The 21,817-nt window shown below is 46.4% G+C and overlaps 1 protein-coding gene across 3 annotated transcripts in view; it reads right to left on the reverse strand.

Annotated features, from left to right (window-relative positions):
* The window catches only part of NWD1 (NACHT and WD repeat domain containing 1), a 106,473-nt gene that overhangs the window by 73,104 nt on the left and 11,552 nt on the right, over positions 1 to 21,817 (reverse strand). For all 3 annotated transcript variants that reach the window (XM_021083578.1, XM_021083579.1, XM_021083577.1), the window contains 3 exons: positions 20,940 to 21,056; positions 8,813 to 9,110; positions 3,147 to 4,419 (listed from right to left, as the gene is read on the reverse strand). In XM_021083578.1, the coding sequence (XP_020939237.1) occupies positions 3,147 to 4,419; positions 8,813 to 9,110; positions 20,940 to 21,008 (1,640 nt within the window). In that variant the 5' untranslated portion in view covers positions 21,009 to 21,056. The remainder of the gene's footprint in view (positions 1 to 3,146; positions 4,420 to 8,812; positions 9,111 to 20,939; positions 21,057 to 21,817) is intronic.

Raw genomic sequence — 21,817 nt, forward strand, 5'->3', positions numbered from 1 at the left:
TCAGAGAAGTGAGAAAATGCAAAAGCAAAGGAAAACAGCCACACAAGAACAAATAAATAGTTTACTCATTAAATAAAGTCAAAGACCTTCAGTTCCTCATCAAAGGCGATAGATAATATTCTGAGCCATGTCCCGTGAGCTGTCTTGTAGATACTAACAACCCCACCACGTGGAAGAAGTTAACTACACGATGACCAGATTGTAGCCACAACATAAGCTGCCACAATTTGGAGAACTGGCCTCAAAGAAATGGAAACAAACTGACCCTGGAACTGAAGAGTAACTGTACTTAAAACAATTGAGATGAAGCTGATCAGATCACTGCATGACCAACTTCAAGAGGGCTGTCAGAGTGGACTGTGCTGTTTCTGCCAAGTAGCCCCCCCCCCTCCACCTATAAGAGCTCTGGCCCATGGATTGCAGGTGTGAGGAGCTGGCCTTTGGACATGAGTCCACCCACCACCACCCACCTCCGGCCCTGGCTGCCAGCCTCAGAAATAAAGCAAACTTTCCTTTCCACCAACTTTGCCTCTTCATAGGCTTTAGGGTGGTGAGCAGCTGGACCCCATTTTCAATAACAACCCTGTACCAACTCCCCTTCTCCCCAGGTATGGTCCCTGGACCAGGAGGATCAGCAGCACCAGGGAGCTTGGGAGAAAGGCAAGATCCCAGGCCCCACCCCCAGATCTGTTGAATCAGAGTCTTTATTCAAAAACAAAACCCAAGGAATTCCTGTCGTGGCTCAGTGGTTAACGAATCCGACTAGGAACCATAAGGTTGTGGGTTTGATCCCTAGCCTTGCTCAGTGGGTTAAGGATCCGGCATTGCTGTGAGCTGTGGTGTAGGTCACAGATGCAGCTTGGGTCTGAATTACTGTGGCTGTGGAGCAGTCCAGCGGCTACAGCTCTGATTAGACCCCTAGCCTGGGAACCTCCATATGCCGCGGGTGCTGCCCTGAAAAAGAAAAAAAAAAAAAAAAAAAAAGATGTTACTGCAGCTAGGACACATTTCGTAAGTTTTATGTGTCCTGTGGTGATGTGGGGTTCTGATTTCCCTCCTTCTCAGGACATATGTGAAGTACTTAAGGATAAATGGGAATGATGCCTGTAATGAATTCTCAAATGGTTCAGAGAAAAATTGGATGTGCGTGTATGTAGAGAGAGACACTGATAGATGGATGGATAGGAAGGAAGGAAAAAATAAGAAAGAGAAAGACAGGGAGAGGAAGGGAGAAAGAAAGCTAATGTGGCAAATTGGTGATTGTGGAAGGAGGGTATATGACAGTATTTCTCAATTAGGACCTAGTGTGCCTGCAGGGGACACTTGGCAATGTCCTGAGACATTTTTGGTTGTCCAAGCTGGGGGATACTACCAGCATCTAGTGGGTGGAGGCCAGCAATACTGCTCAACATCCACAGTGCCCAGCACAGCCACACACACTGCAAAGAATGTTCTGGCCCCAAATGTCAATAGCACCAAGACTGATAAACTCTGCTATATGGGAGTTCTTTGTACTATTTTTGCACTATGGGAGTTCTTCCTCTAGTCTATAATTTTTTTTAGGGCCACACCCATAGCATATGGAGGTTCCCTGGCTAAGGGTCAAATTGGAGCTACAGCTACCAGCCTACACCACGGCCCCAGTAACACAGGATCTGAGCTGAATCTGCAACCCACACCACAGCTCACAGCAAAGCCGGATCCCTGACCCAGGGATCAAACTTGCATCCTCATGGATACTAGTTAGATTCATTTCCACTGTACCACAATGGGAACTCCTAGTCTATAATTTAAAAGTATTTCTAAGTAAAACATTTGCCAAAGAAATACCCTAGAAGATTGCATTGAGACAGAAAGCAGATTAGTGACTGCCAGGGGTGGGGACGGGGTGAGGTGGGGGGAGGCAGTGACTGCTCATGGGGATGAGGTCTGCTTGTGGAGTGAGGGACCATCCTAGAGGACAGTGATAGCACATCACGGATGTGCTAAATGCTGCTGAAGCATACATTTATTTATTTATTTATTTATTCTTTTTATGTCTGTACCTGCAGCATATGGAAGTTCCCGGGGTAGGGGTGGAATTGGAACTATAGCTGCTGGCCTACACCACAGCCACAGCAACACCAGATCTGAGCCACATCCACGACCTATGCTGCAGCTTGTGGCAACACTGGATCCTTAACCCATTAGGGAGACCAGGGATGGAACCCTCATCCCATGGACACTCTGTTGGGCTCTTAACCCACTGAGCTGTGGCAGGAACTCCTGAAGTGAACACTTTAAGAGTGAACTTGTGGAGTTCCCTAGCAGTGCAGCAGGTTAAGGATCCAGTGCTATTGCTGTGGCACAAGTTTGATCCTTGGCCCAGGAACTTCACATGCCATGGGCGTGGCCAAAAAAATAACAAAGTAGAAAAATAAAAGAGTGAACTTTATGATATGAACTACACTAGGTTGGATAGTGTTCCCCAAAATTTGTGCCCAGAGGGAACCTGCGAATGTGACCTCATTTGAAACCAGGCTTTGGGGAAGTAGTCAAGTTAAGATGAGGTCATACCAGATGGAAGGGGCCTCTAAATCAATGAGTGATGTCCTTCCAAGAAGAGGGAAATTCAGGAGTTTCCATTGCAGCTCAGCGGGTTAAGAACCGGACGTAGTGTCAGTGAGGATGCAGGTTCAATCCCTGGCCTCAGTGAGTGGGTTAAGGATCCTGAGTTGCTATGCTGTGTCTTAGGCCTCAGCATAGGGGTAGGTCCCACTCCTAGCCTGGAAACTTCCATATGACACAGGTGTGGCCCTAAAAAAAAGAAGAGGGAAATTCAGATTGAGAGACACATGGGGAGAAGGCTCTGAGATGATGGAGGCAGAGATTGGAGTGTTGTGTCTACAAGCCAAGGAACGGGGAGGTCTGCTGGCAGCAGCAGGGACTAAGAGAAAGGCCTAGAACAGATTCTCCTTTGGCACTTTCTGAGGGAGCATAGTTCTGCTGACACCTTGATTTCAGACCTGGCTTCCAAAACGGTGAAAGAATAAACTCCCACTGTTCTAAGCCACCCAGTTTGTGATTTGTTACAGCAACCCTTGCAGAAGAATGCACACCTTCAGATCTCAATTTGAAACAAAAGAGTGAAAGCAACAGAGACTCACCGGGAAGATACAATGTAGCCCAACACACGGGCCACCAGGAGCTGCCCGTGTGTCTGCTCCAGACGGACACACAGCTGGTGCGTTGCTTCCCTAGAAGTGGAGGCCAGAGGGGCCGGCACAGTGAAGGAGGCCCATTTCCTGGCCTCCTCAAAGGCCAGCCTCAGCCGCCCTGGGTGTCCACACTCTGGAAGGCTGGCCCAGAGCAGGTCCCTCTGCATGGGGCTCAGCGTCCTCCTTGAGGCTGCCAGCAGGAGCTGGATCATCTCTTGTCCCTGGTTTCCGGAGAGAGGTTTCACCTCCCAGTAAGCCCCTGGGTCTGTGAGCACCTTCTGCATGGTGTCTAAAACCCCCTGCTGTCCTGAGCAGGCTGAGAGGATGAGGTGGACCCTGGGAGGGCAATTGGGAGGCAGCCAGGGAATCCTCCGAGCACGGTGGACAGAGTCCACCTCATCCACCGAATCCAGGAGGATCACGAGAGACTCAAAGTTTCTGCAGGAGACAGTATGGAGGAGGGCATGGAAAAACTGGACCACCCTGGCATGGGCCTCCAGGACCTGGGCAGGGGGCAGTGGCAGTCCGTAGGCCAGGCACACCTGGAAGCAGATGCTGTGGAGCAGGCCTCGGGCATTGGAGCTCATCTGTGAGGTCCCTAGAAGGCGCAGAACAGTCACTGTCTTGCGGCCCAGCAGCCCTGGCATTCGCTCAGCAAGCTTGCACATCAGAGCAGTCTTTCCAATGCCTGGGGGTCCAAAGAGCACCAGAGGCGGGTGAGGCTGGCTGTCACTAAGCCTGAGCTGCTGCCCCAGCTGGGCCAGTAGCTCCTGGCGCCCACAGAAGGTCCTGGTGGCCTCAGCACTGAGCCCTAGGTGGTGGCGGATCTCCTGGTAGAGCCATGCCAACTCCTGCCTGCCCACCTCCAGCTCTCGGAGGTGCTCGAGGACCTGATAGTTAGCCCTGGCCACAAACTGCTCCCCCAGCTCCTTCAGGTACCGGGCGTGAGCCTTGTTTTTGGGGTTCACCAGATCTCGACTCCATGTCAGGTGGTGGGCCTTGAGAACTCCAGGCTGCTTGTTGGCGATGCGCCCCTTGAGGCTGCTGAGGAGGTTCTGGGCATCTGTGTCCAGGCAGCCGTCCATGAGCCGGTCTACCATCTTGAGGGCACAGTCTTCCAAGATGTGTTTGTTGAGGTCCTGGATCTCTCTCAGGAAGACAGTCACCCCCCGGTCCCCATCTGTTGAGCTCAGCAGGCCCCGTTCTATTTCCCATTCAATGACTGCATAGGTGGAGGAGAAGGGAAGAGAGTGTGATTAGCATTACATCATCAGCTGGCTCAAATGGGGTCACCTGGGAGACACATTCTGGGGAACATTGGTTCTCAAGATGAACATGTGCCAGAGTCACCTGGCAAAACCATAGACAACATGCAAATGGATACACTTGAGTGTACTGTAATAAAACTTTATTTACAAAAACAAACAGGGGGCCAGGTTTGACTTGAGGACGATAGCTTGCCAGAGTCACCTGGGGGCTCACAAAACCCACAAGGCTGGGCCCCACCTCCTGAAGTCCTCATCACACATGTCTGGATGGAGCCCGTGGGTTCATATTTCCAATAGGCTCCCAGGTGATGCTGAGGCTGAGGATCTAGGGGCCACACTCAGAGTAGTATTGGTTTAGTTATTATTAATCTAAGAAGCCTTGGTGTAGGCAACACAGACTGTGTGTATGAAGCAGCCCCATCATAAAACAATACCATCAAACTCAACATGGTGTTACTATAGGACCCAGCAATTCTGCCCCTGGATATGGACCCAAAAGAACTAAAAACAGAAGCTCAAACACATATTTGTATGCCCAGAATTGTACATCCCAAAATAGTTAATTTCATGCTATGCAAGAGACAACATGCAAACTAATGTGCTTGAGTGTGTTCCAATAAAACTTTATTTACAAAAGCAGGTGGTGGAATGGATTTGGCTCTGGGGCCATGGTTTCCTGACCCCTGTTCCAGAGCATGCAGCAGCTGCCCTGAGGACCTGTATTTTCCAGAGCCAAGGGCCCACACCGACTTCTCCTTGGAGGCCTTTGTTTTGAAATAGCAGTCAAATGAGGAGTTATTTTTGAAGCTGCCTTGGGCTCAGAAGAGGCTCCCAGCTCTCTGCAGCTGAGCAAGTCAGGCCCTAGGAGACAGGACTCGGTCTCAGAGCCAAAGACAAGAGCCACATAAAAGTTCTCCTTAGATGATCCCCACGTCGCCCTCAGCCGCATGAATGGAGATCAGAGATAAAGGCAACTAATGGTCCCAAAATAGGATCCTTTCTGGACATATTTTGGCATGAACCAATGGTCTTCAGAAAGATCACCAACAGGCTGTGTGACCTTGGGCAAATCATGGCAACTCTCTGAGTCTCTGTTTCCTCCCTTTAACATAAGCATACTAGCAGAATCTCAAAAGGACTGTTGTGAAGATTTTCTGTGGAATAATGCTTATGAAAAGCTGAGCACATGATGCTAAAGGACCAAAGCTAATTTCAAGAGGTTACAGTTTGCAATCTTATCTTCTGTGACATGGTGGAAATAACAAAATAAATGAGATGTAGATGGATTGGTGTTTGCCAGGGCTGGGGTTTGTGGGGAGGGCTCAGTATAGCTCTAAAGGAGTGGCTGGAGGGACACTTGTAGTGAGGTACCTGAAGCTACACAGGTGATAAAATTGCAGAAAAGGAAAAACCTTTGAGGGAAACTGGGTAAAGAATATGTGGAACCTCTTCCTCCATTTTTTTTTTTTTTTTGGCTGTAATTTCCTGGGAATCTCTATTTCAGGATGAAAATTTTTAAGAAAAAGAAAGTTGAGCCTGGAAAGTGGTATGCTCTGAAGATGCCATTGATGACGTGCCTCTGAATGCCACAACCATTTGTGTTTTCTGCTGATTTCCAGGAGTTTCTGTTTGCTTCTGGTTTTTCTTTTGTTTTTGCTTTTTAGGGCTGCACCTACGGCATATGGAAGTTCCCAGGCTAGGGATCAAATAGGAGCTGCAGCTGCCAGTCTGCACCAGAGCTCATAGCAACATGGGATCCTTAACCCACTGAGCAAGGCTAGGAATTGAACCCACATCCTCATGGATACTAGTTAGGTTCTTAACCTGCTGAGCCACAATGGGAACTCTCCTGTTTGTCCTTTTACGTGAGATCCTTTTTTTTTCTTTCTTTCTTTTTTGACTGTGCCCATGCAGGAGTTTCAGGGCAAGGGATCAAAACTGAGCCATAGCAGTGATGATCCTGGATTCTTAACCCTAAGAGACACCAGGAAACTCTTCAAGTAGGACTTTTTTTTCCTGGCCACACCCATGTCATATAGAAGTTTCCAGGCCAGAGAATGAATCTGAGCTGCAGCTGTGACCTAAGCCACAGCTGATCCAGTCATAGACGCTGGTCAGATCCTGCATGGCTGTGGTGTAGGCTGGCAGCTGCAGCTCCAATTTGACCCCTAGCCAGGGAACTTCCATATGCCTCAGACATGGCCCTAAAAAGAAAAAAAAAAATCCTAAAAAACAAAAAACCAAAATGGTCACGGTCATCAAAACCAACGTCATGAAAAACTGTTACAGACCAGAGTAGCCTAAGAAGACAAAGGAGTAAATGTAATGTGGGATCCTGGGACAGAAAGATATAGATGGGAAAACTGAGGCAATTCAAATAAAGTCTGGAGTCTAGTTAATAGTCATGTACCAATAAATTCTGATATTCATTTCTGAGTTCTGGCAAATGTGCTTTGGTCACATAAGATGTTAGCATTACGACAAGCTAGGTGAAGAACATTCTGGAACTCTACACAAGTTATAACGTTGTAACTCTCCTATTAATTAAAAATCATTCGTGGCATTCCAGTTATGGCTCAGTGGAATCAAACCCAACTAGTGTCCACTAGGATGCGGGTTCAGTCCCTGGCTCTGATCAGTGGCTTAAGGATTCGGTGTTGCCATGAGCTGTGGTGTAGGTCACAGATGTGGTTTGGATCCTGTGTTGCTGTGGCTGTGCTGTAGGCCTGCAGCTATAGCTCTGATTCGACCCCTAGCCTGGGAACTTCCATATGCTGTGGGTGTGGCCCTTAAAAAATATTCCTCAAATAAAATTTTAAAAAATTCATATGTTGTTACTAGAATTAATACATAAAATAGATAATAATCAACATATTTAATAAAATTAAAATACTATTAACATAATAATAAAATACTATTAACATAAAATGCTGTTAACATAAAGTACGTCAAAGTACATTGACATACTTTAAATAAATCAAAATATTTAATATGTTGATAAAATGAATTCATATATTTTAGAGTGTAGGTAACAAATTCATGTATTTAATATTTGGGGAAATAAAAATTCATGTATTTAATTTTTTGGTAATACAAATTCATATACTAAATAGTGTGGATAATATAAATTCATATGTTTATCAGTTTGGGTAACAGAAATTGACATACTAATAATCCATAAACTGATATTACTAACCCATAAATAAGAAGAAGAACATATTTCTTGCTGATAGCAGGCAGTGGGGAAATGGTTTGATCACACTGCATTTTTTTTGCATGTGACTTTGCCCTGTGCATGCAAAAGTTCCCAGGCTAGGGATTGAACCCATGCCACAGCAGTGACAATGCCAGATCTTTAACCTGCTGACCCACCAGGGAACTCTGGCACACTACATTTTCTTTTTTCTTTTTTGGCCTACCCGAGGCCTCTGGAAGTTCCAAGGTCAGTGATTAAATTGGAGCCACAGTTACAACCTGTGCCTCAGCTGCAGCAATGCCGGATACTTAACCCGCTGCACCACAGCAGGAGCTCTATTTTTAGAAAAATCTTTCTGGTAGCTGGTGCAGAAGATGGAAAGGGCAGAGGATGAGGCCAGAGGTGAGAGGGAAGGGACCCGCTGGGAGCTGGGTGACAGACTCAGACAGTCTCAGGGTGGAACCTCTACTCCCGACTTGAGCCAAACATTCCTTTTTGCTATGCCTCAGTTACCACCTCAGAGGCTGGTGCACTGACAGACAACAGGGACACCTCAGCAGGGGCTGGCTCTCGGCTGAAACAGGGTGAGCCGCTCTCCCAGTTTTCCCATAACTGTCCTGGGTTTGGAAAGTTCTGCATCCTGCGAACATCTCTGTCCCAGACAAACAGGGCTGATGCTCATCCTAGTACATGTCCCCCAAAGCCAGGAGGCTGCCTAGGAGAAGGGGGAAGAGAAAAGGAGCCTCAGAGATGGAAATTAACTGGGACATGACTCCATTCTCTTGGATCAGAAAAAAACAACCTTTCTCAGGAGTTCCCACTGTGGCACAATGGGATTGACGGCATCTTGGGAGCACCAGAACGCAGGTTTGACCACCAGCCTGGTACAGTGGGTTAAGGATCTGGCATTACTGCAGCTGTGGCTTAGGTTGCAACAGTGGCTCGGATCTGATCCCTGGCCCGGGAATTCCATATGTCACGGGGAGGCCGAAAAAGAAAAGAAAAATAATCTCTTTCAGAACTGGCTCTCTGGAGCCAGGTTAGTTAGGCATTTACAGACATGTAGACTTTGGCATTTGGACCAAATGTGATGTGGATTTTGAACACATGGGCATTTCTGGGGGAACCCAGGGGAGTCCCAGCAGCCTCACCTGATCGGTGGTAGCGGTGCCACTGTTCCTGGGTGATGAGGCCCAGCCTCCGGGCCTCCTGGGCTCCTGTGCGCAGGACAGAGGTCAGGGTGGCCTCCTCGGGGCCACGGGCCTCCCCAGTGCATGGGGCCTGCAGCAGGTAGGTGGGGGGCACAGCGTTCTCGTCCCTCCAGAAGCGTCGTGCCACCAGCTCCAGATCACGTGGACTCGCGGTCAGCTGAGCCTTCAGCGCCTCCCACTCCTTTTCCTCAATCAGCGTGGGGATGGGACAGGGGCCGTACTGGTCACCTAGGAGGGCCTGGCAGAGAGGGGTGGAGAGAGGGGCCCAGGTTCAGATCTCGGCTTGGGCACTTAAGCTCTGTGACCTGGGGTGGGGCACGCCAAGCCCTGAAAATGCGACTGGTGGTTGGACCATGGAGATTATATTAATGTAAGCAGATAGGATACGGTGTCCCCAGAAAAAGAGGGAAAGAGAACCAGGCCTGGCTGTCTTGACATAATTGAAGCCATTTTGGCCTAAGGCATTTGGTGATCTCAGCCTGTAACCAATGAGGGCCCTGTGGGGCTCCTGGGCACAAAAGCCTTTCTGTGTCCCCCATTTCTTGTTTTTAGGAAATGGGCCTCATTCAGCCTCCATGGACTTCCCTGAGTTCCAAGGGGTAGGTTCAAACAGTTGCTGATCAAGGAAGGGAAGGGGAGTTCTATTGCAGCTCATTGGGTTAAGAACCATACTAGTATCTGTGAAGATGCACATTCGATTCCTGGCCTCGCTCAGTGGGTTAAAGATACTTCATTGCTGCAACCTGCAATGTAGGTCACAGATGGGGCTCAGATCTGGCATTGCTGTAGCTGTGGTGAAGGCTGGCAGCTGCAGCTCCGATTCGACCCCTAGCCTGGAAGCTTTCATATGCCTTTGGTGTGGCCCTAAAAAGGAAAAAAAAGAAAAGAATAGAAAAGAAAAAAAGAAACAAGGGTTCAGCACTAAAGCAGAGTCCTAGTTCCTCCTCAAGGGATATGTATAATAATTTAGCTTTGAGTTCTGCAGGAACTAAGGCCCCCACCCAGGTGGAGGAGGGAATGACAATGTTGACCCGTGGACTCTCCTGACTTCAATCAGCAAAAGCTTGGACTCTCCCAATCGACCTTTGCCCCACTTCTCTGCTGAATTCTCCTGGCTCAAGTCCCTTCATGAATATGCATGTACCCTTAGCTTAAAACTTCCCAATTTTGCTGCTTTGGGAAAGATCCCTGGTGCTCTTACTTGCTGCAAGTAACGATAAATCCTTATCCTAGTGTAAGCAGGTTTGGCAGGAAAAAGCTCTCTGCAGGAGGCCCCTTCATCCTGTCACTTGCCTTAAACCAGGCAACCCCGGGCTCTACTTATCTCTGGCCCTGGCACCCTTTGCATATCTTTTGATCACACAATACCTTGCCTAATGTGTTGGTGTTTCCATAGATCGAAGACGTCAAAATGAAGAATAAATAATTAAAAGGTGACCAGGTCTCTTCCCTAGCTTCCCCTTCAGTAATCTGGTGAATGAACTGGGAACAGGATGGCATCTAAAGAAAATCACAAGTCCACAAGCCTGAACGCAGTGGGAAGTGGTGAAGACTCTGATCCCCTATCTCAATGATTAACTGAGGTTATTTCCCTTTTTCCCTTTAAAAATTTTCATGGCTGAGCAGAATCTTTGGGAGTGGTTGGGGTGGGGGTACACTGAACCTACCATCTCCCCAGATCACTGGCATTCTGATTAAAAGCAACTTTCCTGGAAATTCCCGTCGTGGCTCAGTGGCTAACGAACCCGACTACCATCCATGAGGATGCAGGTTCGATCCCTGGCTTCGATCAGTGGGTTAAGGATCTGGCGTTGCCATGAGCTGCGGTGTAGGTCACAGATGCTGCTCAGATCCTGAGTTGCTGTGGCTGTGGTGTAGGCCAGCGGCTACAGCTCCGATTTAACCCCTAGCCTGGGAACCTCCATATGCCACCAGTGCGGGCTTAAAAGACAAAAAGCCAAAAAAAAAAAAAAAGCAACTTTCCTTTCTACCTGCTCTCTCTCTCTCTCACATTGAATTCTAAACATTGAGCAGCTAGACCTGAGCTTGATAGGAATAGAGTAAGAAGAGTTACACAGGTAGTTGTAGAAGTTGCAGTAGGAGACCATAGATAGAGAGGGAAACGTAGGGAACTTTGGGAAATCACTGTAAGTTAACAATCACTCAAGAAAACTATCAGAATGAAGCAGGCTTGCTTAACTATAAAACCATAAATAAAAGTATGAGATAAATAAATAAATAAATAAAGCCTCAGGTCATTAAGTGAAACATAAAATGAGGCCTGGGAAGTTCCCGTCGTGGCTCAGTGGTTACCGAATCCGACTAGGAACCATGAGGTTGCTGGTTCAATCCCTGGCCTTGCTTAGTGGGTTAAGGATCCGGCGTTGCCGTGAGCTGTGGTATAGGTTGCAGATGCGGCTCGGATCTCGTGTTGCTGTGGCTCTGGTGTGGGCCAGTGGCTACAGCTCCGATTAGACCCACCCCTAGCCTGGGAACTCCATGCGCTGTGGGAGCAGCCCTAGAAAAGGCAAAAAAAAAAAAAAAAAAAAAAGACAAAGTAGGAGATCCTCATTACACAGAAACCTGAGATGATTCAACATATTTTAGCATATTTTGCCACCCTTCTGCTGATTTGCATAAGCACCATGACAATCCTAGTTTTGTTTTGTTTTTTTTTTGCCTTTTTTAGGGCCACACCTGTGGCATGTGGAAGTTCTCAGGCAAGGGGTCCAATTGAAGCTGCAGCTGCCTGCGTCATACACCACAGCCACAGCAACATGGGATCCAAGCCGCATTTGTGACCTACACCACAGCTCATGGCAACACCAGATCCTTAACCCACTGAGCGAGGCCAGGGATTGAACACACATCCTCATGGATACTGGTAGGGTTGGTTACCACTGAGCCACAATGGGAACTCCCCACCAATTTTTTTTTAATTAAAAAATGTTTTAAAAGATAGCAATTCCTTCTTGATCTTATAAGGGGTCACATGACCCACCACTATGACACTTAGATCTGGATTATTTCAACTGTCAATAATACATCAAAAAACTTATGTAACTGTGCCTTGACTTCTAACAAGCAGAACAGTTCCCAGAGCTCTCTTAGATGTTCTTCCTGGGTTATAATCCTCAAATTTGGCTTAAATAAAACTTTCTATTTCTTTTTCTTTTTTTCTTCTTTTTTGGCCACCCCACAGCATGTGGAGTTCCAGGGCCAGGTATCAGATCAGAGCTGCAATTGCCAGGCGGAAGATCAAACCTGCATCCCAGAGATGCCACAGTGGGAACTCAATTTCCATTTCTTTCTTAGATCAACTGATTAATGATCGAATTTACATGTCAACTTGACTGAGCTAATGGATGCCCAGGTAGCAGGTCAAAAGAGGGTATCTCTGGAAGAGATTAGCATTTTGAATTGGTGAACTCAGTGAAGCCTCCCCAGTATGGGTGGGCTTCATTCAACCTATCAACTCCCAATGGATCAAAAAGACAGGAAGGGTAGGTTCCCTATCTCAGCTAGAGCTGAGACATCTTCTGGCCTTGGTCATCAGCGCTCCTGGTTCTCAGACATTCCGTCCCATATCGGGACTTAGACCCTCAACCTCCTGCTGATTCTCAGCCCTCAGGACTTGGACTAAATTACACCAATAGCTTTCCTAGTTCTTCCGCTTGCAGAAGGCAGGTGGCAGGACTCGTTGGTCTCCATCACTGTGTGACCCCGTTCCTGTAATAAATCTCCTCTTACTTAGATCCATATAAGTCCTTTAGGTTCTGTTTCCCTGGAGAACCCTAACTAACAAAAGATCTTTGCGGATGTGATTTAGCTAAGGGTCTGTGAACTGAAATTTGTCACTTGCCATCAACCTCCACATGGAGTAAAACATTAGCCACTGCAGCTACCAACCCGCAGCACCGCCTGAGTGAAGCTCAGGGTGGAGACCAGGAGTGAGGCACTCTGTGCTCCAGGAAAACTGGAAGAACAGGGCTTCAGATGGTCAGATATTTTTAGAAGATTTTATGTGCCCAACTCTTGCATCTCTTCATTTCTGGAAAAACATTAAAATCCTTCATGGTGATGTCTGCTCCTTGGGACTGGTAGTGACTTTCAGGAGATCAGCAACAAACTTTTGTAAAATGTGTGTATGTTGAATGTGCCTCCCCCTCACCTTTATCATATCCTGACATTCCCCCTTTTCCTTCTTGGGTAGTATTTCAGCCGGGTCTGTAGTTAAGGATAAAGAATGTCTCCTAGGGTAAGAGCCAGTGAGTCCTGCAGACTGTGAAAACTCAGGATACTTGCCCTGATAGTGGAGGTGCATAGCAAAGGAATGATTTCTGTGAGCCCAGGCCTCTTTCCTTCCTGCTCCCTGTCCTTTGTTGCAGAAACTTCTATATATCCTAGCTCCTCCCTAACTTCCTTGAAGCAGTTTCTCAGGGATAACTGAGATGCTGTCTCCTGGGCTTAAGTCCTAATTTTGCCCCAAATAAAACTTAACTCTCATCTTTCAGGTTGTATTTTTTTTAAGTCAATAGATCTTTTTTTCTTCTTTTTATGTCCGCACCTGTAGCATACGGAAATTCCTGGGCTAGGGGCCAAATCAGAGCGGCAGCTGAGGCTAACGCCACAGCTACAGCAATGCTAGATCCGAGCTGCATCTGTGACCTACCCTGTAGCTTGCATCAACACTGGATCCTTAACCCACTGAGAGAGGCCAGGGGTCAAACCCACAACCTCATGAACACTATGTCAAGTTCTTAACCCACAGGGCCGCAACAGGAACTCCCTGTCTATAGAATTTTGATATTTGGTTCCTCATAGATTTTTTTGGATCAATTTAAATATTTTTTTAAAATATTGCATTAAAATATTAATTATCTTGGAGTTCCCATTGTGGCTTTTTTTTTATTTTATTTTATCGGAGCTATGGGCGCTGGCCTACGCTACAGCCACAGCAATGCCAGATCTGAGCTGCGTCTGCCACCTACACCACAGCTCATGGCAAAGCCAGATCCTTAACCCACTGAGTGAGGCCAAGGATCAAACCCGAAACCTCATGGTTCCTAGTTGGATTCGTTTCCGCTGTACCACGACAGGAACTCCCCATTGTGGCTCATTGTGTTAAGGACCTGACGTGTCTCTGTAAGGATGTGGGTTTGTTCCCTGGCCCTGCTCAGTAGGTTAAGGATCCACTGTTACCATAAGCTGTGGGTGGCATAGGTCTCAGATAGGGCTCAAATCTGTCATTGCCATAGCTGTGGCATAGGCCACAGCTACAACTCTGATTTGAATCCTGGCGAGGGAATTTCCCATATGCCATAGGTATGGTCTTAAAAATAAAAATAAAATAAAATATTAATTATTTTGATAATTAAGATTTTTGGCACTCTGTTAAAATTTTATTCTGGAGGTAAGTGCCTCGCTCTCCTCACCCTAATCCCGGCCTTTCCTGGGGGCATCAGAGGGGCAGTAGGCTTCAGGGAACCAAATGTCCAGCTCTCTCATTGTTAGTCAAGGAAACTGAGGTCCAGGAAGTAAAGGAAGTGGACCAAGGTCATGGGTTTAAGAACCAACCAGGAAGTTCCCTGGTGGGCTAGTGTTTAGGACTCACCGCTTTCACCACTGTAGCCCAGGTTCAGTCCCTGGTCTAATAACTGTGATCCCATATCAAGCTGATGTATGCTTGTGGCCAAAAAATTAAAGAGCCAATTGGGAAGGGAAGATGGTCAGATCCCAGTATGGAAACTCTTGAGTTCTTAGCACAGTTATTTCCCTAAATATGTATTAAGCTGAGCCCATGACAACTGCTCAACAGACAGTAGTGACCAAGACACTTGGTCCCTGCCTTCCTGCACATCAGAGTCCTAACAAAAGTAGGCATCAATCTGAGAACAGCACCAGTGTCACTACTGCAGCTGTCATAGTTCTAGGGGGAAAGGATAAAGCGGGTCACACGTGGGCTGTGGAGTCAGAGAAATTCCCTTGAAACAGTGAGTATCAAGCTGCAGAATAAGGAGATAGATATAGAGATTCTCCTAGTAAGTGAAGCAAGCCAGAGAGAAAAAGACAAATACCGTATGATATCACTTATTTGTGGTATCTAAAATATGGAACAGATGATCCTATCTAAAAATACAGACAAACAAAAAACAGAAACAGATGGATCATGGCCAAGAAGAGCAGACTTAGGGCTCCCAAGGGGGAAAGGGGAGGGAGTGGGATGAATGGGCATTTTGGGGATTTTTTTGGATGCAAACCATTATATTTGGAATGGATGGGCAATGGGGTCCTACTGTACGCCACAGGGAAATGTGTGTGATTGAGTCACTTTGCAGTATAACAGAACCTGATGAAATATTGTAAATCAATTACACTTTAATAATAATAATAATAATTTAAAGGAACTATATCTAGTGACTTATGATGGAGCATGATGGAGGATAATGTGAGATAAAGAATGTATACATGTGTGTGTGACTGGGTCACTTTGCTGTACAGTAGAAAATTGACAGAACACTGTAAACCAGCTATAATGGAAAAAATAAAAATCATTTAAAAAATAGTCATTTTATTTTATTATTTTTTGTCTTTTGTCTTTTTAAGGTTGCACCCACGGCATATGGAGGTTCCCAGGCTAGGGGTCCAATCAGAGCTGTAGCTGCCGGCCTACATCACAGCCACAGCAATGCAGGATCTGAGCCCCATCTGCGACCTACGCCACAGCTCACAGGATTGCCAGATCCTTAAGCCACTGAACGAGACCCTCAACTTCATGGTTCCTAGTCGGATTCGTTTCCGCTGAGCCACACTGGGAACTCCAAAAAAATAATAATTTTAAAAGCTGCATAATAAGGCATAAAAAGGAGTGCCCTGGGCAGAGGTCCTGGCAAACAGGGCAACAGAATGTACAAAGGCCCTGGGGCAGGAAGTGTGGCAAAGGCTCAGTGCCAGAAAGCCAAGAGCCAAAGCACCAACCAAAAGGGGAGGTAAGAGAGATAAGGCCATCCTCTGAGGAGATTTTGTAGGGTTTGGTGAGACCCTAAGATTTTGGTCTTACTGCAGACAACACAGGAGGCCCTCTTTCTGCCCCAATGTGCTTGGGGAAAGTACAAACTGAACATAAGAGAATTAGGCTGGAGGAGGCCTAGGATACCAGGCCTAAAGCCTTGAATTTCTTCATTATGTAAAATGGAAACAGAATATTCCAGAGGTGTGCACCAAGGACATTTGAATAAATGCAATCTGTACTGATGATGTAAACAAGCAGGACCCCATGGGGTCCTCTGCATAAACTCCTCTCTTAAGTACCCAGATAAAAGTATCTGACGCACGCTTCCTGCTTGCGTCAGATGCTACAACCCCCACCAAATGAAAGACTTTAATGTGATGACCATGAGCACGTAGCCCCCAGACCTACTGGGGCCTGAGGACTGATAATGTGAACCCTTGTGACACTGCCCTGTGACCTCACCATCAGCCAATCAAAGAATTGTGCACGAGATGATTATATACCCTGTGACTCCCCTCTCTTACCTGGCCTGTAAAAATGCTTTCCTGGGAGTTTCCTGGTGGCCTAGCAGTTAAGGATTCGATGTTGTCATCGCTGGCCTGGGAACTTCTGCAAGCTGTGAGTGCAGTTTACAGCCAAACCTACAGCACATAGAAGTTCCCAGTCTAGGGGTAGAATTGAAGCTGTAGCTGCTGGCCTATGCCACAGCCACAGAAACACCAGATCTGAGCTGCATTTGCAACCTACACCACAGCTCTTGGCGACACTGGTTGCTTAGCCCACTGAGTGAGGCCAGGGATTGAACCTGCATCCTCACAGACACTATGTTGGGCCCTGAACCTGCTGAGCCACACCAGAGATTCCTAGTTCGGGTGTTTTGAGCACTAGCTGCCTGGACTCCTTGCTCAGCACCCTGCAATAAATGTTGCGCTTTCCTTCCCTATATCCTGGTGTCCGTAGATTGGCTTCACTGTGTGTGGATGGGCAGACCCAAATCTGGTTTGATAAAAATAGGGTGTTGAAGAGGACGCCACTCTTCAGGGGGCTTTCCTGCCATAAGAGCCTTGGAGGAGCAAGAGGAGGTGGAAAAGATGTCAAGATGTATTCAGCCAACCACAGACCAGAGATCTCAGAAAAGAGGCAGACAATGCAAGATGCTCCTGACTGTGGGACCAGAGCAACCAGAATGGGAGGCGCTTGAAGGAGGAGTGAGGAGCCATCAGGAGCAACTCTCCTGAGATGCTGGAGCTGCAGGTTGCTCGAGAGACCCGGAGCCTCTAGAAGGAAGTGCCATGGGGAGCCGTCCCCTGCCGTACAGCCTAATGACTTATTTACCAGAGAGATACCTCTCCAAGGGCTTCCACTGCATCTCTGATGTTCGTGGAAAGCCCCCCCAAATCGGAGCTACTCAGGGAAAATGATGCCATGACTCTTAAGAGATAGAGGGCTGAGGCCTGGTTCAGGAGAAAGACAAGAAGTGGATAGAGGTCAGCCTGCCTGCAGCCCAAGGAATCCTTCTGGAAGGATCCGCAAGGTCCCTGGGCCATTTGGGCCTGGGGGAAGCTCAGAGATCATCCTCCCTCCTGTTCCCCCATCCCCCGTGCCACCTGGAAGCTGCGTTGTGCTTTTGGCCGCCTGCAATTTGGGTTGCAAAATCGAATCCCTCCTGGAGTTTATTTTCTTTCCATCTCCCTTTTTTCTTTACAGTTTTTTTACTTTAAAATGCAACAAAATGATTGATCATCAGGCTCATTTGTAACATAAAATTAGAAGATTGGGGGAAAAAATCTGAGAAGGAGGGAGTTCCCTGCTGGTCTAGTGGTTAGGATACTAGCTTTCATCCCTGTAGCCCAAGTTCAAGGTTCAATCCCTGGTCTGGAAACCGAGACCCCACATCAAGCTGCTGCATGGTGCGGCTGAAAAAAAAAAAAAAAATCATGAAGGAGACATATAAGCTGGAGAGTAGAGCCTTTCAAGCATTAGGATGTATTTTATTTATTTTACTTATTTTTGTTTTTTTTGCTTTTTAGGGCCACACCTGTGGCATATGGAGGCTCCCAGGCTAGGGGTCGAATTGGAGCTGTAGCCACTGGCCTACATCACAGCCACAGCAACGCAGGATCTGAGCTTCGTCTGCGACCTACACCATGGCTCACAGCAACTCTGGATCCTTAACCCACTGAGTGAGGCCAGGGATCCAACCTGCATCCTCATGGATGCTAACAAGATTTGTTTCCACTGAGCCATGACGGGAACTCCAAGATGTATTTTATTTTATTTTATTTTGTCTTTTTGCCTTTTTCTAGGGCAGCACCCACGGCACATGGAGGTTCCCAGGCTAGGGGTCTAATCGGAGCTAAAGCTGCCAGCCTGCACCAGAGCCACAGCAACTTGGGATCCAAGCCACGTCTGCAACCTACACCACAGCTCATGGCAAAGCCGGATTCTTAACCCACTCAGCGAGGCCAGGGATCGAACCTGCGACCCGTAACCTCAGATTCGTTAACCACTGAGCCATGATGGGAACTCCTCCAGAATGTTTTTTAAAGCAATAATAATTAAATAGGGAACTATACTCAATATTTTGTGATAACCTGTAAGTTAAAGGAATCTGAAAAAGAACATATGTATTCAGTTACATATATGTAACTAAATCACCTTTGTACATCTGAAACTAACACTACACTGTAAATAAACTATAATTTTAAAAAATTAAAAATAAATAAATAAAGTGGTTCAAACTTCTGTTATAAGATAATTAAGTCCTGGGGATGTAATGTCCAACATGATAACTGTAGTTAACGGTGCCGCAGAACATACTTGAAAGTTGCTAAGAGAGCAAATCCTAAACATTCTCATCACTAAGGAAAAACACTTTTCCTTTTCCATATCTATAAGAAAGGATGGGTGTTAACAAAAATTATTTAATAATCATTTCAAGAGCTCCCGTTGTGGCTCAGCATTTAACAAAACCGACTAGCATCCATGAGGATGTGGGTTCGATCCCTGGCCTCGATCAGTGGGTTAAGGATCCGGCGTTGCTGTGAGCTGTGGTGTGGGTCACAGATGCAACTCAGATCTTGCATTGCTGTGGCCATGGTGTAGGTCGCGGGCTACAGCTCCAATTCGACCCCTAGCCTGGGAACCTCCATATGCTACGGGTGCGGCCCTAAAAAGACCAAAAAAAAAGATCATTTCACAGTCCATGTAAGTCAAGTCATACACTGTACACTTTAAATTTATACCATGCTAGATGTCAATTATATCTCAATGAAATTGGAAAACAAAGAAAAATTGACACAACACATACAAAGTATAGAACAAAAGAATGAAAATGCAATGGGAACTGTATAGATAAAACTTGATACATGATAAAGAAAACTTTTCATCTCTGCTGCCCAGGACTTAGCTTTCTTTTGTTGTTGTCATTGTTTTAAGATCTCATCTCTAAGGTAGCACTAGAACTTTCAGCAATGCTGCAAGTGTTCTTATCTCTGCTGTGCAATGCATTGGCCTCTTGACACATATGGCCGCTGAGCTACTTCCGTGTGGCCGGTGCAACCAAGGAACTGAAATTTTAATACTACTTGATTTTAATTAATTTAAGTTTAAATCATCACATGTGGTTTGTGGCTATTGCAATGGGCAATGCAATTTCAAGTCCAAACAGGTCTCATCTATTTGTCTTTATTTCCCTAGGAAACAGCTTCTCTAATGGGGACCACTCTCTCCTACTTCCTACATCTTTTTTTTTTTTTTTTTTCCTGGCTGCATTTGTGGTATGTGGAAGCTCCTGGGCTGGGTTCGAACCCAAACCACAGCAGCAACCCAAGTCTGCAGTGAGAATGCTGAAACCTTAACCCACTGTGCTACAAGAGAACTCCACTTGCTTCTTACATTCTTATCTCCAGGAGAGGTTTCCGGTGTTTGTTTTGTTTTGTTTTTATGAGGGGAGCTGCTCAAATCTTCTTTGTGATTAAGGTGTATTGGGCAAAAACACTTCTTGACTTTTTCCCTCTTTACTTTCTAAGACTGGGTTCAGCAAACTTTTTCCATTAATAGTCAAATAGCCAAAATTTTCAGCTTTGCAGGCCAGATGGTCTCTGTGGCAACTCCTCAGCTCTGCCCTAGCAGCTGGAAAGCAGCCTTGGGCCTTATGTAAATGAAGGCGTGTGACTGAGTGTCATTAAATGTTTACTTAGAAAAACAGACGGAGGGCTAGATTTTGTTTTGTTTTGTTTATTTTCTGGCCACACCCACAGCATATGGAAGTTCCCAAGTTAAGGGTCAAATCAGAGCTACAGTTGCTGGCCTATGCCACAGCCACAGTCATAGCCACAGCAACTCGGGATCCGAGCCGCATCTGTAACCTATGCCGAAGCTGCAGCAATGCTGGATCCTTAACCTACTGAACAAGGCCAGGGATTGAACCTGCATCCTCACAGAGACTAGTTGGGTTCTTAACCTGCTGAGCCACAATGGAAACTCCCCAAACCATTAATTGTGAGCCGGGGATTGTCCTGGTAACAGAGGAAGTGTAGTGGAAGGGAGAAAAGACCCTGTAATATGGAAAAATTGGTCTCATCTAGGATCAGAGGAAGTTTGCCCCTGAGGCAGGCTCCAGATAGGGCCACAGGGTCTGCCCCCCCACACCATGGGGCACATAGAAAAAAAAAAATTCCATATCCTGTAGGTTTCCACCTTCTCTATGGTTTTCTAGGGTCCCCAAATTCCCCAAACAAAGTGAATGAGAGGGGGAAGCTGGGGAGAGGTTCAGAACAAATTCTAAGACCCCTTTGGGCTTCAACATTCTGTTCTCCAGCCCACATGCATTTGCACTTGACTGCTCGTGTCTGGATCCCAGCTAACTGCAGAAAAATGAGCGCAGTGATTAATTATCAATGCCTGCCCTTGGCAGGCTCTCAAGATTGGTTATCATGGCAGAATCATCACCACCCACTTTCCTCTACTGACGGGTTTGCCTAAGAATTAGGGGCCATATCCTGGTGCTGAAAGGAGAAGTAAGAACTAATCCATCCCTTCCAAGAGACTCACGACAAAAGCTGGCCCTATGGATGTTTTCCGACACCGGTCAAGCTCCTCCAAGCAGAGTTCTGTGGTCATGTGGTCAGTGGCCTCGGTGTTCTGGATACCCCACCTCAGATCAACCACCTGGAAATTACAAGCATGGGTTTTATCAGGAAGGTAGCAGGATAAGTCATTTTTTTTCAGTTACCTTTGATAAAGGCATAAAGTTTCTTTCAATAATTTTTGACAGCCTCTCCCCAAAAAGGGATGTCTGGATTAAAAGAACTTGAGTGGTAGATACAAAGTATTACATTTAGAATGGATAAGCAATGAGGTCCTACTCTACAGTACAGGGAACAATCTCTTGGGATAGAACATGATGGAAGATGCTATGAGAAAAAGAATGTGTATATATGTATGATTGTGTCATTATGCTATACAGTAGAAATTGGCACAACACTGTAAATCAACTATACTTTTAAAAATTAAAAAAAAAAACTTGAATGAGAGTTCCCATTGTGGTTCAGAGAGTAAAGAACTCCAGATAGTCTCCGTGAGGATGTGGGTTTGATCCCTGGCCTCACTTGGTGGGTTAAGGATCCGGCGTTGCTTCAAGCTGCAGCATTGGTTGCAGATGAGGCTCAGATCCAGTGTTGCTGTGGCTGCAGCTCTGATTCAGCCCCTAGCCCAGGAACTTCCATATGCTGCAGGTTCAGCCATTAAAAAAAAAAAAAAAAAGAGAGAGAGAGGAAAAAAAAAAAAAAAAGAACTTGAATGACACCCATAGTTCCAGTGTAATCATGAGAAAAATATCAGATAGACCCAGGCTGGAGACATCCCACAGGGCACCTGGGCAGTCCTCCCCAAGAATGTGGTGGTCACGAGTGCAAAGGAAAAGACGGATG

Source organism: Sus scrofa, chromosome 2, assembly GCF_000003025.6.
Source record: "Sus scrofa isolate TJ Tabasco breed Duroc chromosome 2, Sscrofa11.1, whole genome shotgun sequence".
Lineage (NCBI taxonomy): Eukaryota > Metazoa > Chordata > Mammalia > Artiodactyla > Suidae > Sus > Sus scrofa.